At 48.5% G+C, this 19,622-nt stretch overlaps 1 protein-coding gene across 2 annotated transcripts; it reads right to left on the reverse strand.

Annotated features, from left to right (window-relative positions):
- Positions 1-3,811: 3,811 nt before the first annotated feature.
- Blvrb (biliverdin reductase B) lies at positions 3,812-19,536 on the reverse strand. 2 transcript variants are annotated; one of them, XM_028855103.2, is made up of 5 exons: positions 19,323-19,536; positions 7,979-8,143; positions 7,748-7,837; positions 6,313-6,441; positions 3,812-4,050 (listed from the first exon to the last, which is right to left on the reverse strand). In XM_028855103.2, exons 1-5 carry the CDS (start codon positions 19,399-19,401, stop codon positions 3,893-3,895), a joined length of 621 nt encoding a protein of 206 aa, XP_028710936.1. In that variant the 5' UTR covers positions 19,402-19,536; the 3' UTR covers positions 3,812-3,892. The 2 variants fall into 2 exon arrangements, with proteins under 2 accessions (XP_028710936.1, XP_037056974.1); XM_037201079.1 differs by lacking the exon at positions 19,323-19,536 and adding an exon at positions 18,403-18,467.
- Between the last annotated feature and the right edge of the window lie 86 nt (positions 19,537-19,622).

The raw sequence follows: 19,622 nt of genomic DNA on the forward strand, positions 1-19,622 counted from the left end.
CTGCCTCTTGCTGCTCACTCTTCCTCGCTCCTCGCAGCTCTGGGAACAAACTCAAACTTGTTTTTTTTGGTTTGGGGATTGAATACTGGAATACTCTGGACAAGCACCATAGGATTGAGCCATTTACCCATAAGATTTTAAAATTTGTATTTATTTTGTGACATGGTCTAAGAGTGAGGGGTTGGCTTGTCCTTCACTGTCTGGCCTCTGTTGCCCTTCTTCCTGTTCTCTGGGATTCACTTTCAGATTTCGTTTTGTTGTTTTGAGACAGTCTTGTGTAGTCCCGGCTGGACTCGTGTGTAGACAATGCTGGCTACACAGTAATTCTCCAGCTTCCATCTCCTCGGTTCTGGAGTTACAGGTGTGCCCCACCGGGCCCAGAAAATTCCCCCTTTTGTTTCGTTTTCGTGGTGTTGGGGAGGGAACACAGAGCCCAGCTACTGCTAGTCAAAGCACTCTACTGCTGAACGTCATCCCCAGCCATTTTTTTGTTTGTTTTCTGAGTCAGGCTTTTGCTATGTAGCCTAGACTGCCCTGGATTCTGTACCCTCCTGCTTCAGTCTTCTAGGATTTAGGCATTCACCATCTTGTCTGGCTTGCTATCAGTGTTTCTAAAATGGTTCCAATACCTTCTGAGAAATAAACATGGGAGGTTTTTTTTTTTTCCTTACCTTATCTCAAGAGTCCGATGCAAGGCAAGTCCGTAGAAACTCCCAGCAGCGAGACTGCAAGACTCTAAATCTTGGTTTTGCTTTTTTTTTTTTTTAATTTTCTAGACAGGGTTTCTCTGTAACAGTCCTGGCTGTTCTGGAACTTGCTCTGTAGAGCCGGCTGGCCTCAGCCTCAAACCCAGAGATCCGCCTGCCTCTGCCTCCCAAATACTGGGATTAAAGACGTACGCCACCCCGGCTGTCCAGCTTGTCTTGCTTTATTTATTTATATTTTATGTGCTTTGGTGTTTTGCCTGCAGGTATGTCTGTGTGAAGGTGTCAAAAGCCCTGGAACTGGAGTTACACACACGGTTGAGTTGCCATGTGGATGCTGAGAATTGAACCCAGGTCCTCTAGAAGAGCAGCCAGTGCTCTTAACTGCTGATCCATCTCTCCATCTCTCCAGCCCCCAGTTTTGCCCTTTTTTTGGGGGGGGGTTTGAGACAGGGTTTCTCTGTGTAGCTTTGCGCCTTTCCTGGACTTGCTCTGTAGCCCAGGCTGGCTTTGAACTCACAGAGATCCGCCTGCCTCAGCCTTTCTGAGTGCTGGGATCAAAGGCATGCGCTATCACCGCCTGGCTTTTTTTTTTTTTTAAGGTTAATGCATGTGAGTGTTTTATCTGCATGTATATATGTACACTATGTATATGCCTGGTACCTGCAGAAGTCAGGAGGCATCAGACCCCCTGAGGTTAGAGTTACTGACAGTTGTGAGCTACATGTGGGTTCTGGGAACCAAACCTGGCTCCTCTGCATGCAGAACAGTGTCTCTTAACCATGGAACCATTTTGCTTTTGAGTCGGTGTCTCTCATGTAGCCCAGGAACTTCCTAGTTATGTTTAAAATATTACTTTATTTATTTTGAGTTTATGTGTACCATGACATGCATGTTGAAGTCAGAGAACAATCTGAGGATGTCCTATCATGTGGGAGCCAAGGATTCGACTCAGGTCATCAGGCTTGGTAGTAAGCAGCTTTACACACTGCACTACCTCCACGCCCTCGAACGCTTGGTCCTCCTTCATCCACCTCTCCACTGCTGGGTTTACAGTTGTTCCATGCCATACCCATACTCAGCCTGGATCTTTTTTTTTTTTTTTTTTTTTTTTTTTTTTTTTTGAGACAGGGTTTCTCTATGTAACTTTGGAGCCTGTCCTGGAACTCAATCTGTAGACCAGGCTGGCCTCGAACTCACAGGGATCTGCCTGCCTCTGCCTCTGTCTCCCCATGTGCTGGGATCAAAGGTGTGTGCCACCACCGTCCAGCCCAGCCTGGATCTTTTTTGTTGTAATCGTTATTTAATTTTCTTACATTTATTTATTTTAATTGTGTGTGGAGTGTTTTGCTTGCATATATGTCTGTGTGTCACACGCATGAAGTGCTCGAAGAGGCCAGATGTTAGATGCCCTTCTAATTGGAATTACAGTCAGTTGTCTCCTGTACCTCCCGACCTAACCTTGACCCTCAGTCTCCCCCCCCCCCCCCACCACTGGGGCCCTGAGGACAAGTTCCAAGGTTATTGCTACTTGGTCTGTAGCATCCCGAGTGCTGAGCACAGAGCAAGTATGCAGTGAAAACCTGTTAGATGCTCAGGCAATGTACAGCGGGAGAGATTGAGATGGCAGAAACCAAACCACTGTTGTGGGCCAGCAAGATGGCTCAGGGGGTAAGGGTACTTGCCACTAAACCTGACAACCCGAGTTCAATCCCTGGGACCCACGTGACAGAAGTAGAGAAGCGACTCCTACAAGGTGACCTTTGACTGCTGTGTGCATACGCAGTTGAGTGCAGGCACACACTTTAAAACAACCGGACAGCAGAACCCCACGTCCCTGTTCTCAAAGCATGCAGGGGTCAAACTCTAGGCCCACAATAGACGTTTTCACTGAGAATAGATGTAGCTTCATCAGCTCTGTCTAGGTTTGTGGCTGCTCAGACCAGACCTCCTGGGTTGGAATCTATGGGCCATCTTCCTGGCATTGACTGTGTGGGACTCGGGAGCACAGAGATGGGAGGAGGAAGAGAATTATTAGTATTAGTGTTACTGATGTTGTTATTTTTACTGTTATTATAAGCCTGATCTAGAACTGATAATCCTCCTGCCTCCCCCTTCCAAGTGCTGGCATCACATGCCGGGCATGTAACATTATCACTAAGTGTAAGGGACCCAGTTTAGTTTGTCAAAGGAACTATGACATGCTTTGATGTCTTGCATTGCCTTGGCCGGGAATACTGCCCTACTCTAGAACCTTCTCTGGGCACATTATTACTAACGGAGGCTTCCGGTTGGATATAGATCTGTCTTGCACTAAGACAATGGTTCCAACTATGCCAATGCGGTGAACTTTAATACAAGTTCCTCCATGTGTGGGGACCCCCCTGTATACAAGTTCTTCCATGTGTGGGGACCCCCCTGTTTTCAGTGTTGCTTCCTGGCTGCTATTTCACTGCTGAGCCCAGGGCGGCTCAGTTTCCAGCGGTTGTGACACAAAGGTTGAGAACCCCTGCACTCAGCCCTTCTTGCTCGGCCTGTGTCAGATCACCTCGCAGGGACCACCCAGGCCTCCGAGCTTCTAAAACTCTGGCCTGTGTGGGTTGTCACAGCAGGGACAGAGCTGCCTGCCACACCTGCTGCTTTGTGAGAGCGAGAAAAGCTGGGGCAAGGACTAACTTGGTCACCAGTGGGACCCCAACACAGGGCTTGGCATAGACGAACTATAAAAAACAAAAACAAAATACAAAACCCTCATCCCAGCACTCGGGAGGCAGAGCCAGGCGGATCTCTGTGAGTTCAAGGCCAGCCTGGGCTACCAAGTGAGTCCCAGGAAAGGCGCAAAGCTACACAGAGAAACCCTGTCTCAAAAAACCAAAACAAAACAACAACAACAAAAAAAAACCCAAAAAACAAACAAAAAAGACACAAACAAACAAACCCCCCAAAAACTAAAGTCTGGGGCATGGCTCAGCAGTAGGGCACTTGTCTAAAATCTATCAGTAAGGGGACTGAAAATGTAGCTCAGTGGCAGAGACTTTACCCAGGATGTGTAAGACCCTGAAAAAAATTCACAGACAGAGAAGAAAATCTGGGTTGGGTTTTAAAAATTTGAAGCTCTTGGCTAAAAATTTATTGATCCCTCTGTGTGTCCCTTCTCAGGATGCCATCCTCCCAACCAGGCCAGGGTCCTACTCATACTGGTGGGAGGGGTAGGTGTTGTGTCCATCATACTCATTGGTGGTAAGGCAGCGTAGCATGAAGTGGCCCAGGTCATGCTTGGATATGACCCTCGAGGGCCCCCGTCCATCCAGTGTCACTGTGTAGGCTCCAGTTAACGGCTGGTCCCCTGTGAGAGAAAGACAGAGAATGAATAAACAGGCCATCCTTTCTGTTTTCAGTTTCCTTCTTCTTCTCTTTTTCTTTTTCTTTTTTTTGGTGTGTGTGTGTGTGTGTGTGTGTGTGTATGGGGGGGAAAGTTTTCCAGACAGGGTTTCTTTGTGTAATTTTGGTGCCTGTCCTGGAACTCACTTTGTAGACCAGGCTGCCCTTGAACTCACAGAGATCCTCCTGGCTCTGCCTCCCAAGTGCTGGGATTAAAGGCGTGCGCCACCACCGCCCAGCTCAGTTTCCTTCTTTTAAACTTTTTAATTTATTAAGCTTTGTGTATGATGTGTGTGTGTGTGGGGGGGGGAGGGGCTTCCCCATATTAATCAAACTAATCATATTAATATTCATCAAATAACTTATTTTTTTTGAGACCGAGACTTGCTGTGTAGCCCAGGCTGGCCTCAAACACATGATCTGGGATGGCAGGTCCGTACCACCAGGCATCTCCTGAGCCTCTTTTCCTGGGAGCCCAGCTGCACTACTCTTGAAAGCACCAGACACACCAGGAGGCCAGATGTAGGTGTTCTAGCCAATCATCTGCATCTCCCTCCAGATGTGTCTTTGGGGAAGGCTTCCATATCACTACAGACCCTGCCACCTTCCGAATGCACAAGTCCAGAAATCCCCATGCTAGAGCCACATTCTGAGCCTTGACTTTCAGTATCAGGAAGCAATGATAATAAACAACGGTGATTTTCCTTCTGGAGAGAGGGAGGGCTCGGGACTTAAAAGCACTTGCTGCTCTTTCGGGAGAATTGGGTTTGTTGCCCAATACCCATGTCAGGCATCTTACCACAGCCTCTAACTCTAGGGCCAAAGGAGTCCAAAAGTTCTGGTCTCTGTGGGCTTCTACACACACACACACATATATTTAAAAATAATAAAAATAAATCTTAAAAAGGAAAAGGAAAACGATAGTGATATCTTAATAGCTGCATTCCAAGTGATTTGTTTGTTACAGAGAGACTGCAGAACAGTAGAAAAGAAAGGAGATCAATAGCCGGGCGGTGGTGGCGCACGCCTTTAATCCCAGCACACAGGAGGCAGAGGCAGGCGGATCTCTGTGAGTTTGAGACCAGCCTAGTCTACAGAGTGAGTTCCAGGGGAGGCTCCAAAGCTACACAGAGAAACCCTGTTTCCAAAAACCAAAAACCAAAAACCAAAAAAAAAAAAAAAAAAAAAAAAAAAAGGAGAAAGGAGATCAAACAAAGTAGCAGAGGGGTTGCTGGAGGGATGGCTCAGCAGTTAAGAGCACTGGTTGTTCTTCCAGAGGATCTGGGTTCTATTCCCAGCATCCCCCTAGTGATTCATAACCTGTAACTCTAGTTCCAGGGGATCCAAACCCTCTTCCAGCCTCCTTAGGTACCACATGTACTAGATAACACAGATAAGGAATGCAAAACACCACACTCATAAAATCAAACGAAAGCAACAATAACAAAAAAACCAACCCAGGCTAGTGCTGAACATTTGTAATTCTAGTGCTTGGGAGGTAGAGACTGCAGGACGAGAAGTTCAAGGCCAGCCTGGGCTACATGAGGCAGAAGATGAAATAAGGCAAAAAAGGACAGAAAATGTATTTATTACTTTTCTTTCTTTCCAATTTGGATATCCAAAACATAGTCTCAAAATCCAGGCTAGTCTAGAACTAGTAATCCTCCTGCCTCAGCTCCCAAATTCTGGAATTACAAGTGAGCATCACATACTTGGCTTCCACTTTTGAAAAAACAATTTTTTTAAAATAATTTATTTAATTTTATGTGTATTGGTGTGAGGATGTCAGATCCTCTGGAAGCAGAGTTTCAGAGGGTTGTGAGCTGCCATGTGGGTGCTGGGAATTGGACCTGGATCCTCTGGAAGGGAGGATCTTAACCACTTAGCCATCATCTATCCAGCTCTGAAAAAAAAATTTCTTTCAATTACATTTTTATTTACTCATTTTGAGCATTTTGAGGAGGCCACATGCTACAGCTCAGATGTGGAGATCAAAAGACAACTTTCAGGAGGTACTTCTTGTCTTCACCATGTGGGCCTCGGGGATTGAACTCAGGTCCTTGGCCACCTTGCCGGCACGTACTTTTCTTTTATATGGGCATTCGCCTGAATGTGAGCCCAATGTGCAGTGCTGGCAGCTTTGGAGGAGCCAGGAAAGGCCCAGCCAAGCTCTCAGGTGGAAAATAGGCTGGTGGTGATATTGTCACAGGGTCCCCACCCTACTCACCTATGTGCGGGGGCATCACAGCCACGTACTTCAGGCCTGACTCCTGCAGCACCTTATGCATCCGGATGTGGTCATTGGTCACGTCCTGCAGGCGTGGGGGTACCTTGGTCGGGTCCCATAGTAGGAAGGCTAGTGGGGGCAGACACAGGGCAGGGTTAGCCCGGGCTGAGCAGAATCATTAGGGGCCTTACTATTGCCTCTCAACTGCCAGAAGGCAGGGCCCTCCAGGAACCTCTCTGATACTCCAGTCCCAGAGGCAGGGCCCTCCAGGCACCTCTCTGATACTCCAGTCCCAGAGGCAGGGCCCTCCAGGCACCTCTCTGATATTCCAGTCCCAGAAGGCAGCGCACCAGTCACTTTAAATCCGATCTCTTTTCACCCAGCCACCTATCCCGTGTAACCTCATCTCCTCCCCAGCCTGACAACCTGAGTTTGTTGTCAGAATCCACGTGGTGGAAGGAGGATTAACTCCCACCAAGATGTCCTCTGACCTCCATATCCCACCCCGCACTCAACAGACAAAATCTGTGTATGTGGTATGTGTGCCTGCACTGTGTGTGAAGGACGGAAGCTGAGGCTAGGTTCCTTCCTCAAGTGTTCTCCATCTTATTGTTTGACACAGTATTCTCACACTGAATCTGGAGCTCGACATTTGACTAGACTACAGACCAGCAAGCCCAAGGGATCCTTCTGTGTCTTCCTCCCTAGAGCTAGGATTACAGGAATAATGCTATATTTGGCATTTTTTTTTCCAGGTGCTGCTAGCATTAATTGCTATGAACACCTTCTGGATTACTGAGGATTACTTCAGTCCTGAGGAGAAAACCTAGGACCTTGGACATGCCAGATAGTGTGCTCTACCACTGAACCTCACCCCAGCCCTCACTGGGGGATTCTAGGCAGGGGCTCTACCACTGAGCCACACCCCCAGCCCCTCACTGGGGGATTCTAGGCAGGGGCTTTACCACTGAGCCACACCTCCAGCCCCTCACTGGGGGATTCTAGGCAGGGGCTCCACCACTGAGCCACACCCCCAGACCCTTAGTAACTTTTGTTTAATGTCTGTCTCCCCATAACTGGGAGGGCAGCCAGTCCGTGTATCACACTGTGTGAGCTGTCTCCCACCACTCTGCTCCCCTTTTCTTCCCTGGTTTGTCCATTCCCAACCCCCATGCCTCTGCAGTGCCTTTTCTATCCTGGCTCTGCTCATCTGGGATGTCAGTTCAATCACAGATCTGTTTGTCACCTCACTTTTATCTGTGAGCCACGTGGGTACAGAATCCGGGGCACACTGCTATGCTCACAGCTGGTGCTCAATAAATGTATGGTTTACCTTGGGATACCTTTAGTACCAAATTTCAGAGGACTGGGGGTTCCTTGTTCAGTACTCACCCCCTTCCCAGTTCAGCCCCACTTCCATGTCCCCACCACCCACCCGAGGTGCAGGCCACGACCTTGTCCACTCCATGCGCCTTCATGGCCGCCACAATGTTCCGGGCGCCCTCGGACATTACTGTCGTGGGACCTTAGAAGGGACAGAGAGTGGCTGTCACTGGCAGGAGGCGGTGGTGGCGTGGCAGGGGTGGTAAGGGTGGGGCCGGGGGTGGGGGTGGTGCTGGAGGCCGAGGTGCAGGGAGGGGCCGAGGGCAGAGAGGGGGCTCAGTACTGAGGTCGTTGCCAGTGCCCAGAAGCACGATGACAGCATCCTGTCCAGCCACGGCCTTGTCCACATCGGCTGCCTGCCGAACATCTCCCACCACCACGTGGGCTGGCTGGGGCCCCTCCGACGGCAGCCTGCTGGAGTCTCGAACCAGCACCGTCACCTCATAACCTGTGGGCCAGGAGGAACAGAAAGCAGGTCAGCAGGCCGGTGGGTGTCTGACTGTATAGGTCTCTTTAGGGTGTTGTGAACCCTCGAACCCTCAAATCCATTTTCTCCCAGTCTTTTCCATTCTCAGCCCTGTTCTGGGGTAATGATCATCAAGTTGGCAAACTAACGGGGGGGGGAGGTGCGGTCCGTTTCAAGACAGAGTTCTCTGTAGCTTTGGAACCTGTCCTGGAACTCACTCTGTAGATCATCAGGCTGGCCTCAAACTCACAGAGACCTGCCTGGCTCTGCCTCCCGAGTGCTGGGATAAAAGCGTGCGCACAGGGAAATGCTTTTATGCCGGCTCACAAACAACAGAATGTAGGTCTCCAGGAGACTATCCTTGACTAGTCTTCCCTTTGGTGATATATTATGTACCCCCAATAAACTTGCCTGGGGATCAGAGGACAGAGCCAGCCACTAGATTAGACATAGAGGCCAGGCAATGGTGGCACACACCCTTAATCCTATCACTCTGGAGGCAGGGATCCAGTGTGGATCTCTGTGAGTTCAAGGCCACACTGGAAACAGGCAGTGGTGGCACACACCTTTAATCCCAGTACTGGGAAGCGCGCGCGCGCGCGCGCGCGCACACACACACATACACACACACACACACACACACACACACACACACACACACGCGCGCGCGCGCGCCTTTAATCCCTGGAAGTGACGGCAGGGCGGTAAGAATTAGTGGCTGGCTGTTCTGCTTCTCTGATCTTTCAGCTTTCACCCTGATATCTGCCTCTGTTATTATTATTATTATTATTATTATTTGGTTTTTTGAGACAGGGTTTCTCTGTGTAGCTTTGTGCCTTTCCTGGAACTCAGTTGGCAGCCCAGGCTGGCCTCGAACTCAGAGATACGTTTGGCTCTGCTCCCGAGTGCTGGGATTAAAGGTGTGTGTCACCACTGCCCGGCTTATTATTATTATTATAAAACCTTTTAAGATTCATGTTACACTTCCCCACCCCCAGCAGGGAAATGTTAGCCCCTGGCATACCACCCGCTCTATATTCCCCCATATATTTCCCATGCAGGAAAAGTGAGGAATCAAATTCCCCAGGAAGAAATGAAGCTGGGATTAGCTACCTCCCTTGGTGAAGGGTATCTCTAGAACTCACTAGAGGGTCCGAGGAGCCTCTGTGGTTTTAAAGGGAAGTGACTCGGCTACTTACGAGGCTGAGGCACCAGGATGGAAGGTTATGGCTGGCAAGTAGTGAGACTCTGTCTCAAAATAAAATTTTGAAAAAAAAAAGATTAAGGGGAGGCTGGAGGTGTGGCTCAGTGGTAGAGCCCCTGCCTAGAATCCCCCAGTGAGGGGCTGGGGGTGTGACTCAGTAGTAGAGCCCCTGCCTAGAATCCTCCAGTCAGGCGCTGGGGGTGTGGCTCAGTGGTAGAGCCCCTGCCTAGAATCCCCCAGTGAGGGGCTGGGGGTGTGACTCAGTGGTAGAGCCCCTGCCTAGAATCCCCCAGTGAGGGGCTGGGGGTGTGGCTCAGTGGTAGAGCCCCTGCCTAGAATCCCCCAGTGAGGGGCTGGGGGTGTGACTCAGTGGTAGAGCCCCTGCCTAGAATCCCCCAGTGAGGGGCTGGGGGTGTGGCTCAGTGGTAGAGTCCCTGCCTCGAATGCCTGAGTGCTTGTCTAGCACAAATGAGCCTTAGGTTCCATCCCTTGCTTTGAGAAAAAAAATATTGATGACAAATAATTAAAAGTCATCGATGGTCTACAGAATAAGATCCAGGAAAGGCGCAAAGCTACACAGAGAAACCCTGTCTCGAAAAACCAAAACAAAAAAAAAAGTCATCGAATAAATAAAAGCTTTGCATTGATAATGACCCTGACAACGGAAGCTCATCAGTCACTGTTGACAGCTGTCACGGGGATGTGTCCCTTACTCTGAGGACGATACATGAAAAGTAGAGTTTCCATTCCTCTAGATAGCTGCCGACATCAATTACACGAACAAGCGATGGGAACTGTTTACATTCTGGAACAATGATGAAGATGCTGCTGCTGAGTAACCTGTGGGGAGTGGGGAGAGAATCTAGGGCCTTGCTGAGGTGAAACAGGTCCTTCGCACTGAGCTGTGTCTTCACTCCCTTTAAACTTTCATCTTTATATTTATTTATTTCTTCTTTGAGACGGGGTCTCATGTGTCCCAGACTGGCCTTGGACTCTCGGTCATCCTGTCTCCACCTCCCACGTGCTAGGATTGCAGGTGTGGGCTCCCAAGCCTGGCTGTAGGAGTGCTGGAGATGAAGCCCAGGGCCTCAGGTCGGCTAGGTAGGTGCTCGAGCAAGGAAGCTACCTCCAAGGAAGCTGCCTCCAAGGAAGCTGCCTCCAAGGAAGCTACCTCCGCAGCTCACTTTTTCATTTTGAGTCAGGATCTCATTATGTTGTCCAGGCTGGCTTGAAACTTAAGAGCTCCTGCCTCAGCCTCCTGGGTAGCTGGGATGACAGGCATGCACAGAGACACACTTGGACTAGACATTTGTAGAGTTCACATGCGCTATGGCCCGGACACCAAACACTTTGCACACATCCCTCCTTGCATCCTTAAAGCTACGCTGGTTTCCTGGGACCTCAGCCCTACCCCAGGAGCTGGCTTTGCGACCTGGGCTCGTAACATTCATAAGATGACACTAATACTAGTTGCTACATGTTTTTGTTGTTGTGTTTCTTTTCTCTCCCTCTCCCCCTTTTGTCTCTCCCCCCCTCTCCCTCTCTCAGCTCTTCCCTCAGTCCTTGCCCCAGGTCTAATATAGTCCAGGTTGGCCTCAAACTCACTATATAGTCAAGGATAACTTTGAACTCATGAAGTCTCATGTTACATGCATCTTTGTCTCAAACCCCCCCCCCAAAAAAACAAAAAACTCACTATTTAAAAATGTTACTAGGACATTGACTGTTTAAGCCTGAGGATCCCTACTTCACAGCATATACAAAAATTAACCCAATGGGGTTGTTGATTTAGCTCAGCGGTAGAGCACTTGCCTAGCAAGTGCAAGGTCTGGGTTTGGTCCTCAGCTCTGAAAAAAAGAAAGAAAGAAAGAAAGAAGGAAAGAAAGAAAGGAAGGAAGGAAGGAAGAAAGAAAGAAAGATTAAAAATAATAATAATAATAAAAAAATTAACCCAGGGCCAGTGAGGTGGCTCAGGCAGTAGAGGTGATTGCTGCCCAGCTTGATCATGTGACTTCTATTCCTGGGAACCACGTGGTAGGAGAGAACCAATTCCCTCAAGTTGTTCTTTTGACCTCACACTCATGTTACGGACACACACACACACACAAACACAATGTAAAAAGTTTTTTTTTTCTTTTTGTGTGTGTGTGTTAACCCAAATGGTCAAAGACATAAATAAATATAAGAGAAGATTATAAAATTATTGGAAGAAAACACAAGACCACATCCTGATGACAGCAGGTCAGAAGGTGGTCTCTCAGCTATGACATCAAAAGCATGAACAAGAGCCAGAACAAACACACTGGACTTCATCCAAAGGGACAGCTTGGCCCGGGCGGCCGTGGTGGTGCCTTTACCGTCAGCACCTGGAATTCAGGGAGTCTGTGGCCGGCCCGGTCTACGTACTGACACCTCGTTTCAAAAAAGCCAAAATCCCCAAATCTTTGGTGCTTCGAAGGACAGAGCTGCAGAGATGGCTGGGGGGTGAGGTAGAATTCTACACAGAACCCGTGTGAAGAGTCAGGAGTAAGGGGAGGGAACTGGAGTTGGACTTGATCACTACACACCGTGATACTTGAACACGAAAGGCACATGGTGGCACACACTTGTAACCTCCGTGCTGGGAGGCAGAGTCAGGTGGATGCCAGCGCCTTGATGGCCAACCGGCCCAGCCTGCTCAGCCAGGCTCCTGTCCCAGTGAGAGACCCTGTCTCAAGAACAGAAACAAAGACAAAAACATGGTGGATGGCTCCTGAAGAATGATAGGCCTCCACACAAATATGCACCCACCCCACACACAAAGGTAAAAATGAAAAGAAGCCAGGGAGTGGTGGTGCATGCCTCTGATTCCAGGGAAGGCAAGATCTTTGTGAGTTTGAGGCCAGCCTGGTCTACAGAGTGAGTTCCAGGACAGCCAGGGCTACACAGAGAAGCTCTGTTTTGGGAGGTGGGGAGGGGGGGATAAAAAGGAAAAAAGAAAAGCAGACAGGCATGGTAGCACACACCTGTAATCCCAACACTCTGGAGGCAAAGGCAGGAGAATCAGGAGTTCAAGGATGGCCTTTGCCTCATAGTAAACTAAAGTCAGCTACATGAGATCAGTCTCAAGTAAAGTCAATCAAGAGAAGGGCTGACCAGATGGCTCAGTGGGTAAGGCATTGAGACTCTCCCAGGGATGCCCAGGACCAACATGGCAGAAGCACAAACTAACTCCTGAAAGTTGTCCTTTGACCTCCCTAAGTCGGCACACACAACAGGCAAAGGAAATGTAATTAAAAAAAGAAAAAAGAAAAGCAAAACCAAGTGAATATGGTGGTATACCACCGCATGGGAGGCCGAGGCAAGTGGACTGTCTCAAATTAGAGGCCAACCTGGTTCACACAGTATGTCAGGGAGCCAAGATTGCAGGGCTACATAGCAAGACCCTGTTACCTGTAGTACGCGTCTATAATCCCAGCAAGTAGGAGGAAGAGGCAGGAGGATCAAGAGTTCAAGGCTGGCCTGAGCTAGTGAGACTCTGTCTCAAAAAAACCAAAGCCGATTCACTGACCAAACAACCTACACAGTAAGGCGCCCTTTCACACCTATGGAGACATAATGAAAAGTCTGATGTAAGGGTTGGCATGCTGGTGGGGAGCAGCCCCACTCACTCGGTCCTGAGGGTGACACTTAAAACGATGTGTCTGCTTTGGAGAACACCCCGGCGGGTCTTTAAAAGATTACACACACACAGTCTAGCCATGTGACCCAGCAATTCTACTATCAGATAACAGACGGAAGGAAATAAAAAACATGTTTTCATCCCAAAGTTTTCACGTGCCTAGTCATACTAGCAGTTTTCATATCATCAACCAACTGTTTAATGGATAAACACATGCAATGCAGCGGGACCACTTGACAGCAGAAACAAAGGGGGTATTGAAGCATGTTCCAACAGTTTGAGGAAGGAAAAAAAAAATGTATACATGGCTAAGTGAAAGAAGCCAGGTCACACGGGGGGTGGGAACCAGCATTGGAAGCTGAGGCAGAGTGATCAGGAGTTCAAAGCCAGTCTGGGCTACAGAGTGAGACCCTGTCTGAAAAACAAACTAAGTTTTGGAGAGATATAAGTGGAGCAGAGTTCAGTTTCTTGCATCTAAGTCAGGTGGCTCACAGCTGTAACTCCAGCACCAGGGATCCGGCACCTTGGGCCCCTCACATACACACACACACACACACACACACACACACACACACACACACCCCTACATATAATTAAAAATGCTAAAAAGAGCACAGCAGAGGTGGCACATGTCTTTAATTCCAGCACTGGGGAGGTCGAGGTAGGCAGATCTCTGAGAGTTCGAGGCCAGCCTGGTCTACAGAGTGAGTTCCAGGTTAGCCAGAGCTACCTAGGGAGATCTTATCTCAAAACAAAACAATAACAACAACAACAAAACCCAACAGAAATCTTATAAAGACACAGACTGAAAAAAAAATAAAATAAAAAAAATAAAAAAAGCCAGGCGGTGATGGCGCAGGCCTTTAATCCCAGCACTCGGGAGGCAAAGCCAGGATCTTTGTGAGTTTGAGGCCAGCCTCGGCTACAGAGTGAGATCCAGGACAGGCACCAAAACTACACAGAGAAACCCTGTCTCGAAAAAAACCAACCAACCAACCAAACAAGCAAATAAATAAATAAATAAACACCTTAAATATAAAAATAAAAAAAATTTTGAGTAAAAAAATTTGAATCCTACGTAGAAAAACCAAAACAAGGACAAATATTTCATAAAAACCGAGACATACTAAAACAAACTAATTCTAAGTTCCAGCCCTGAAAAAAAAGCAATGATTGTGTGTTATTATTACTATGCCTTTTATATTTATATTTATGTATTTTTTTGAGTCAGGGCTTCATGATCCAAGCCTTGAACTCATTGTAGAGGTAAGTACGGCTCGTCCTGGCCTCCAGCTTCCACATCCAGAGTGCTGGGATTACGGGTTTTAATCACTATGCCCAGTTTTAACTCATTCTTTTAAAGGTTTTATTTACTCGTTTGTGTGTGAGTCTTTTTTATTCTGTGTATGTGTTCCCACATTTGAGGGCAGGGGCCCATGGGGGTCAGAGGTGCTGGAGTTACAGGCTGCCTGTAAGTGGGTGCTGGGAATTGAACTTGGGCCTTCTACCAGAGCATCAAGGGCTCTTAGCCACCGAGCCATCTCTTCAGACCCCAGTTTTAATTTTTAAAATTTATTATTATTATTGTTTATTATTATTATTGTTGTTGTTGTTGTTATTATTTTAAGACTGGGTCTCACATCTTAGCTTATTCTGGACTGGAATTCACCGTGTAGCCCAGGCTGCCCTTGAACTTATAGCAATCCTCCTGCCTCTGCCTCTCAGCCGTTGGGACGATAGGTGTGAGCCACCAGGAATGACTTGCTATGCTTTTTAATGACCTCAGGATTTTATCTGTTTGGACTCCCCCTGCCTGGGTCCTCTCTGGACTCCAGAGCCCTGTCCTGTCCCTTCCAAATCCAGTCTAAAGAGCAGCCTCTCAGGCTGCAGAGATGGCTCAGAGGTTAAGAGCACTGACTGCTCTTCCAGAGGTCCTAAGTTCAATTCCCAGCAACCACAAGGTGGCTCACAGCCATCTGTAATGAGATCTGGTGCCCTCTTCTGTATACATAATGAATAAATCTTTCTAGTTCTTTCTAGTGCTGTGCAATAAAACTGATGTGGCTCAGGACAGCCTTCCTGGGACCAGCTGGCTCTGGCCTCTCCTCTCAGAGGCACCATCCCCTTCACCTGCTATACTTCTTCCCATTCCTTAGTTTACCTCACTGTTTCCTGCCCTCTGTCCTTTGCACATCCTGTGCTCCCTGCCTGAGGCCTTCGCCCTCTTCTTCTGGATCCCTAAATCACTGTTCTTTGCTCCATCATGACTCTAGTGACCAAGGGGACGCTGACAGCCCTGGGAGTCCAGGGACTCACACTTGCTTCCATCCCCCCCCCCCCATGGACCAGGCTCTCAAGATGGCCCTGTGGTCCCCTGGATAAGGAGATTCATGCAGCTCATTTGTTGTCTAGACAGCAGCTTCTGCTGCTCAACAGTAATCCCAGCACTCAGGAGGCAGAGGCAGGTGGATCTCTGTGAGTTCAAGGCTAACCTGGTCTACATAGGGATTTCCAGACCAGCCAGGGATACAGGGTGAGACACTGTCCCAAACAAACAAACAAAAACCCAAAACAAACAAAAAAAAAAAAAAACAAGAACCACACAATTCATGTTGAAATTAAAAGAGCCACATGGAGGGACTAAAAAGATGGCTCAGTGGTTAAGAGCACTTGGGTTTGACTCCTAGGACTCACATGGTAGGTCACAACTGTCTATTACTCCTTGCTGGGCAATTGTGCATTTGCCTTTAATCCCAGCACTTGGGAGGCAGAGAAAGATGGATCGCAGCCAGGTCAACAGAGTGAGTTCCAGGACAGCCAGGGCTACACAGAGAAACCCTGTCTCAGAAAACCAAAACAAAACTGTCTATAACTCCAATTTCAAGAGATCTGACCCCCTCTTCTGGCCTCCATGGGCATCACCAGGCAGGCATGAAAGTGGAGACAGGCATTCATGCAGGCGAAAAAACATACACATAAGAAAGAAAAAAAAAAGCCAAGAATCAGATGCAACCAGTAGCCATCAACAGTACACATTCAGTGGGGTTTTATTTGTTTGTTTGTTTTTGTATTTATTTATCTGGCAGGGTGTTACTCTATAGCCCAGACTAGCATAGAACTCACTGTGTAGCTCAGGCTGGCCTCAAACCTGGTGTGTCCCTCCTGAGTGCTGGGAATACAGGTGTGAAACATCTGGTCAGGCTTTCTGTCAAGTTTTTATTTTTATTTTATTTTATTTATTTATTTTTGGTTTTTTCAAGACAGGGCTTCTCTGTGGTGTTTTGGTACCTGTCCTGGATCTCACTTTTTAGACCAGGCTGGCCTCGAACTCACAGAGATCTGCCTGGCTCTGCCTCCCGAGTGCTGGGATTAAAGGTGTGTACCACCACCACCCGGCAAGTTTTTATTTTTAAATAAACTCAGCTATTGAGAAGTTGCAAGGTTCCCCCAATTTGCTTCCCCTTTTTACTTATATGCATGCATAGTATATAATATGCAGAATTTATAAATTTGCATAAAAATATACTCATACTTGTACAACTCTATCTGCCTGTCTGTTTCTCTTCCTGAGAGTAAGTTGCTAAATTCATTCACTTTTAAGCTTTTTCACTGCCTAACCCAGTTCACATAAATCCACATATCAAACCAACATCTGGCATGCTGTAACTATCCCAGTCGTAATCAGAAAGCTCGAAACAATGAATGGACCCCAAGAAATTGCAACTTCCCCAAAAGTCTCATGCTGACAGGAGGAGGAGCCATAGGCCCTGTGCCAACCAGAAGAGGAAGAGATTTCACAGTTCTGAGAACTATTCAGACCACCTTGGAGGACACAGGGGCCAACATGATGATGTTGGTGACGACCACATCTTGAGTGGGCCTGCTTGCTTTTTATTATAATAATAATTTTATTATAATAACAATAAACAAAGAATCTCTTCGCTTCTATTGAAACTTAAACGTTTTGTCAAGATTTTGAAAGATGGACCTGAGTAGGGTAGGGTGCTACAGGACCTTCCCAACATGCCTACACTGAATACCTCTCCTTATTCTGCATTCAGTATGAATTCTTCTCATTAATTGTCCTGCTGCGGGCAGGTGGTTAGACCTGGCTGTCAGGCTCAGACTCGCACTGGTAACTGGATACATTTTAATCCTTTGTGACCAACATTCCAGAACGCTCCAGGACCCCTAGTTTGAGAAGTATTAGACTGTAACAATTATTCTCACGCCTATTTGGAAGATGGGGAAACTGGGACAAGTTGGGGTACCTAGCCATGACCACACAGTGAGTGGGTGGAGAAAGCCAGGGCTGAACTCAAGACTGGGTTCTAATATCTAATGTGAGTAGGGTTGGCCAAGGAGTATTCAGTTCCCACCAGCTACACACAGGCCTTGGTCCTAGCACGTTCTGCGGAGTATGTCCTTTAATCAGGGCCCCAAAGCAACCTCTGTTTTCACCCGTTTATTTATTACTTTTATTTATTTGTGAGGTCAGCTTTTCTGAGCTGTTCTCTCCTCTCACCATCTGGGTTCTGGGAATTCAACTCAGGTCTGGGTACCTTTACCCAGCAACCCATCTTTCTGGCCCACAACCACCATTTCAGTGTTGGTTATCCTTCCTTCTTCTGCCTTTTATTTGCCTATATTTAGGTCTCTCACTGCAGTTGACAAGGCATCTGACCACACCGATGTAGTATGTGGTAGGCCTGGCTGCTTGAACGTGCAGAATGAACCAGAGCCCATGTTTGTCAGACCCTTGACCCTCCGAAATGGCACCGAGGGAATAAACTCCAAGTCGCTCAAGCCCTTCCTAGCCACAGGTTTTCTTGGGGGCCCTACTGCGCCACGCCCCCACCACAGGTACATCCAGGAAGGTGCTCCACTACTGAGCTACAACTCAGATCCCTCCCTAGCTTTTGTTTTAACCTTTTCCCTTCCTGTTTTCTGACAGAGGCCTTTCTGAGCCCCTGGGTGAAAAGGCTGGGCCTCCCCGAATTCTTGTGTGCAGTTCCATCTGTGACCAGCAGGGTGAGCCAGCGGCAAACAGCGTTATAGGGGACTAAGGGGACGGGATTAACACGATAGCCCACAAATTCATAGTGACTCAGCACTTCTCAACTTCTCCATTCCTTTCCCTGTTCCTCCTTAGAAATCATTTATCAGCAGCTTGATTTAGTTTCGTTGTTTTGAGACAGGGTCTCCGGCAGCCAACAATGGCCTTGAACTCGCTTTGTAGCCAAGGATGGTTTCCAACCACCCACCTTTGCCTCCCCAGTGCCAGGACCACAGGTGCACATCACTATAGCCAGATGCAAACTGGTTTTCACCGGGAGGCCCAGGGGTCTCTCCTTTACCATGAATTAAGATCCTTACCGAGTCCCAGGATATTCCCCTGGAAAAGGGAGCTTTTAGAAAGAGCCGTTGCCAAGAGCAGGAGCTGGGCAGGGAATCAGCGGAGACAGGGTTCTTGGTGGGCTCCACCCTTTTGGGGCACTCAGATAGTCAATATCTAAAGAATAGCCAAGTCTAGCAAGGGCGTGGCCCTTTATCTGGAAGTTTCAGGCCTGGTCTTGAGTTAACTTCTAGACTGAGGGGCCAGGGGAATGCTGGGGGATCCTGTGCCCTCTCCCGGGGCAGCAACAAAGTTTTAGCTCACTAACCCTTCCAGGACTGCTGTTCTCCTAAGTTGTTACTCTCATCCTGTGATCTCTTCCATTCCGTGTTTGCGGTAACTGACCGCCTCACCTTTTCGATTTTCTGTTCCAGTGACTAAAGGCTGTGAGCCTGCAGACTTTTTCTGTTGTTGTTTTGTTTTGTTGCTTAAGAGCACGAACCAGGTTCAAATCCCAGCACAGCCACGTACCAGCAAGTCATTCTCTCCGCCTCAGTTTTCTTATTTGTCAAGTGGGGTAATACTAGTTCCCATTCCAAATGAGGGCCACTAGGATTTAACACGTGTAGGCAGATGGTCCGGCTGGCGCCAAGCGGGTGCTGGCTCAGAAAACCCTTTCGGGGTGTGCAAACTAGGACCACTACCACAGTTACAAACATAAGAGCCCCTGGTTTACATATAACTGTCAGAGAAATCCTCCAGGCTTCCACGGCTGATTTCTATGCCTTTGACTTACATAAAACTGAATCTCAGAGTCCTCTCTTTCTGCCCCCGTGGCCACCTGCTGGCCCCACGGGCTGGGGCACACACGGCCACAGATCGTCTCCGCCCGGCCCCAGGACGACCTTTCCCAGCGCTCCGCCCGGGTGCTCATGACTTTCCCACCCGCCCCGGTTCCTGCCTGCTTGCACCGCCTGCGCCAGTGTGGTGAGCCCGGTCCTGCCGGTGGCACCGAAGATCGCGATCTTCTTGACAGTCATGCTGCGGGGTCCTGGGTCCGAAGGGCTGAGAACTGCGAGGACGCGCGGGAATCCAATGGCTGCAAGGTAACGCGCCGTCTGCCCTTCTCCAGGCGGAGGGAGGGGGCGGGGCCGGCTGAGGGTCCCGCCTCGGCCCCGCCCCTCTATTTTGGGTTCAAAGGGTGGGATTGAGTGGACTACGCCCCCCGCTGGGAAGAGCGGGGGTGGGGTGGGGTGGGGGG

Source organism: Peromyscus leucopus, chromosome 1 (genome assembly GCF_004664715.2).
Source record: "Peromyscus leucopus breed LL Stock chromosome 1, UCI_PerLeu_2.1, whole genome shotgun sequence".
In the NCBI taxonomy this organism is placed as follows: domain Eukaryota; kingdom Metazoa; phylum Chordata; class Mammalia; order Rodentia; family Cricetidae; genus Peromyscus; species Peromyscus leucopus.

Bases quoted from the DNA above. Each gene is read 5' to 3' on its own strand.
- Blvrb (XM_028855103.2), bottom strand. From the start codon at position 19,401: ATGACTGTCAAGAAGATCGCGATCTTCGGTGCCACCGGCAGGACCGGG. The intron at 8,144-19,322 runs GCAGGAACCGGG...CCTGGCCCACAG, and splicing joins GGCGCAGGCGGTGCAAGCAG to GTTATGAGGTGACGGTGCTG. The intron at 4,051-6,312 runs GTGAGTAGGGTG...TTTCTCTCACAG, and splicing joins TGTGATGCCCCCGCACATAG to GGGACCAGCCGTTAACTGGA.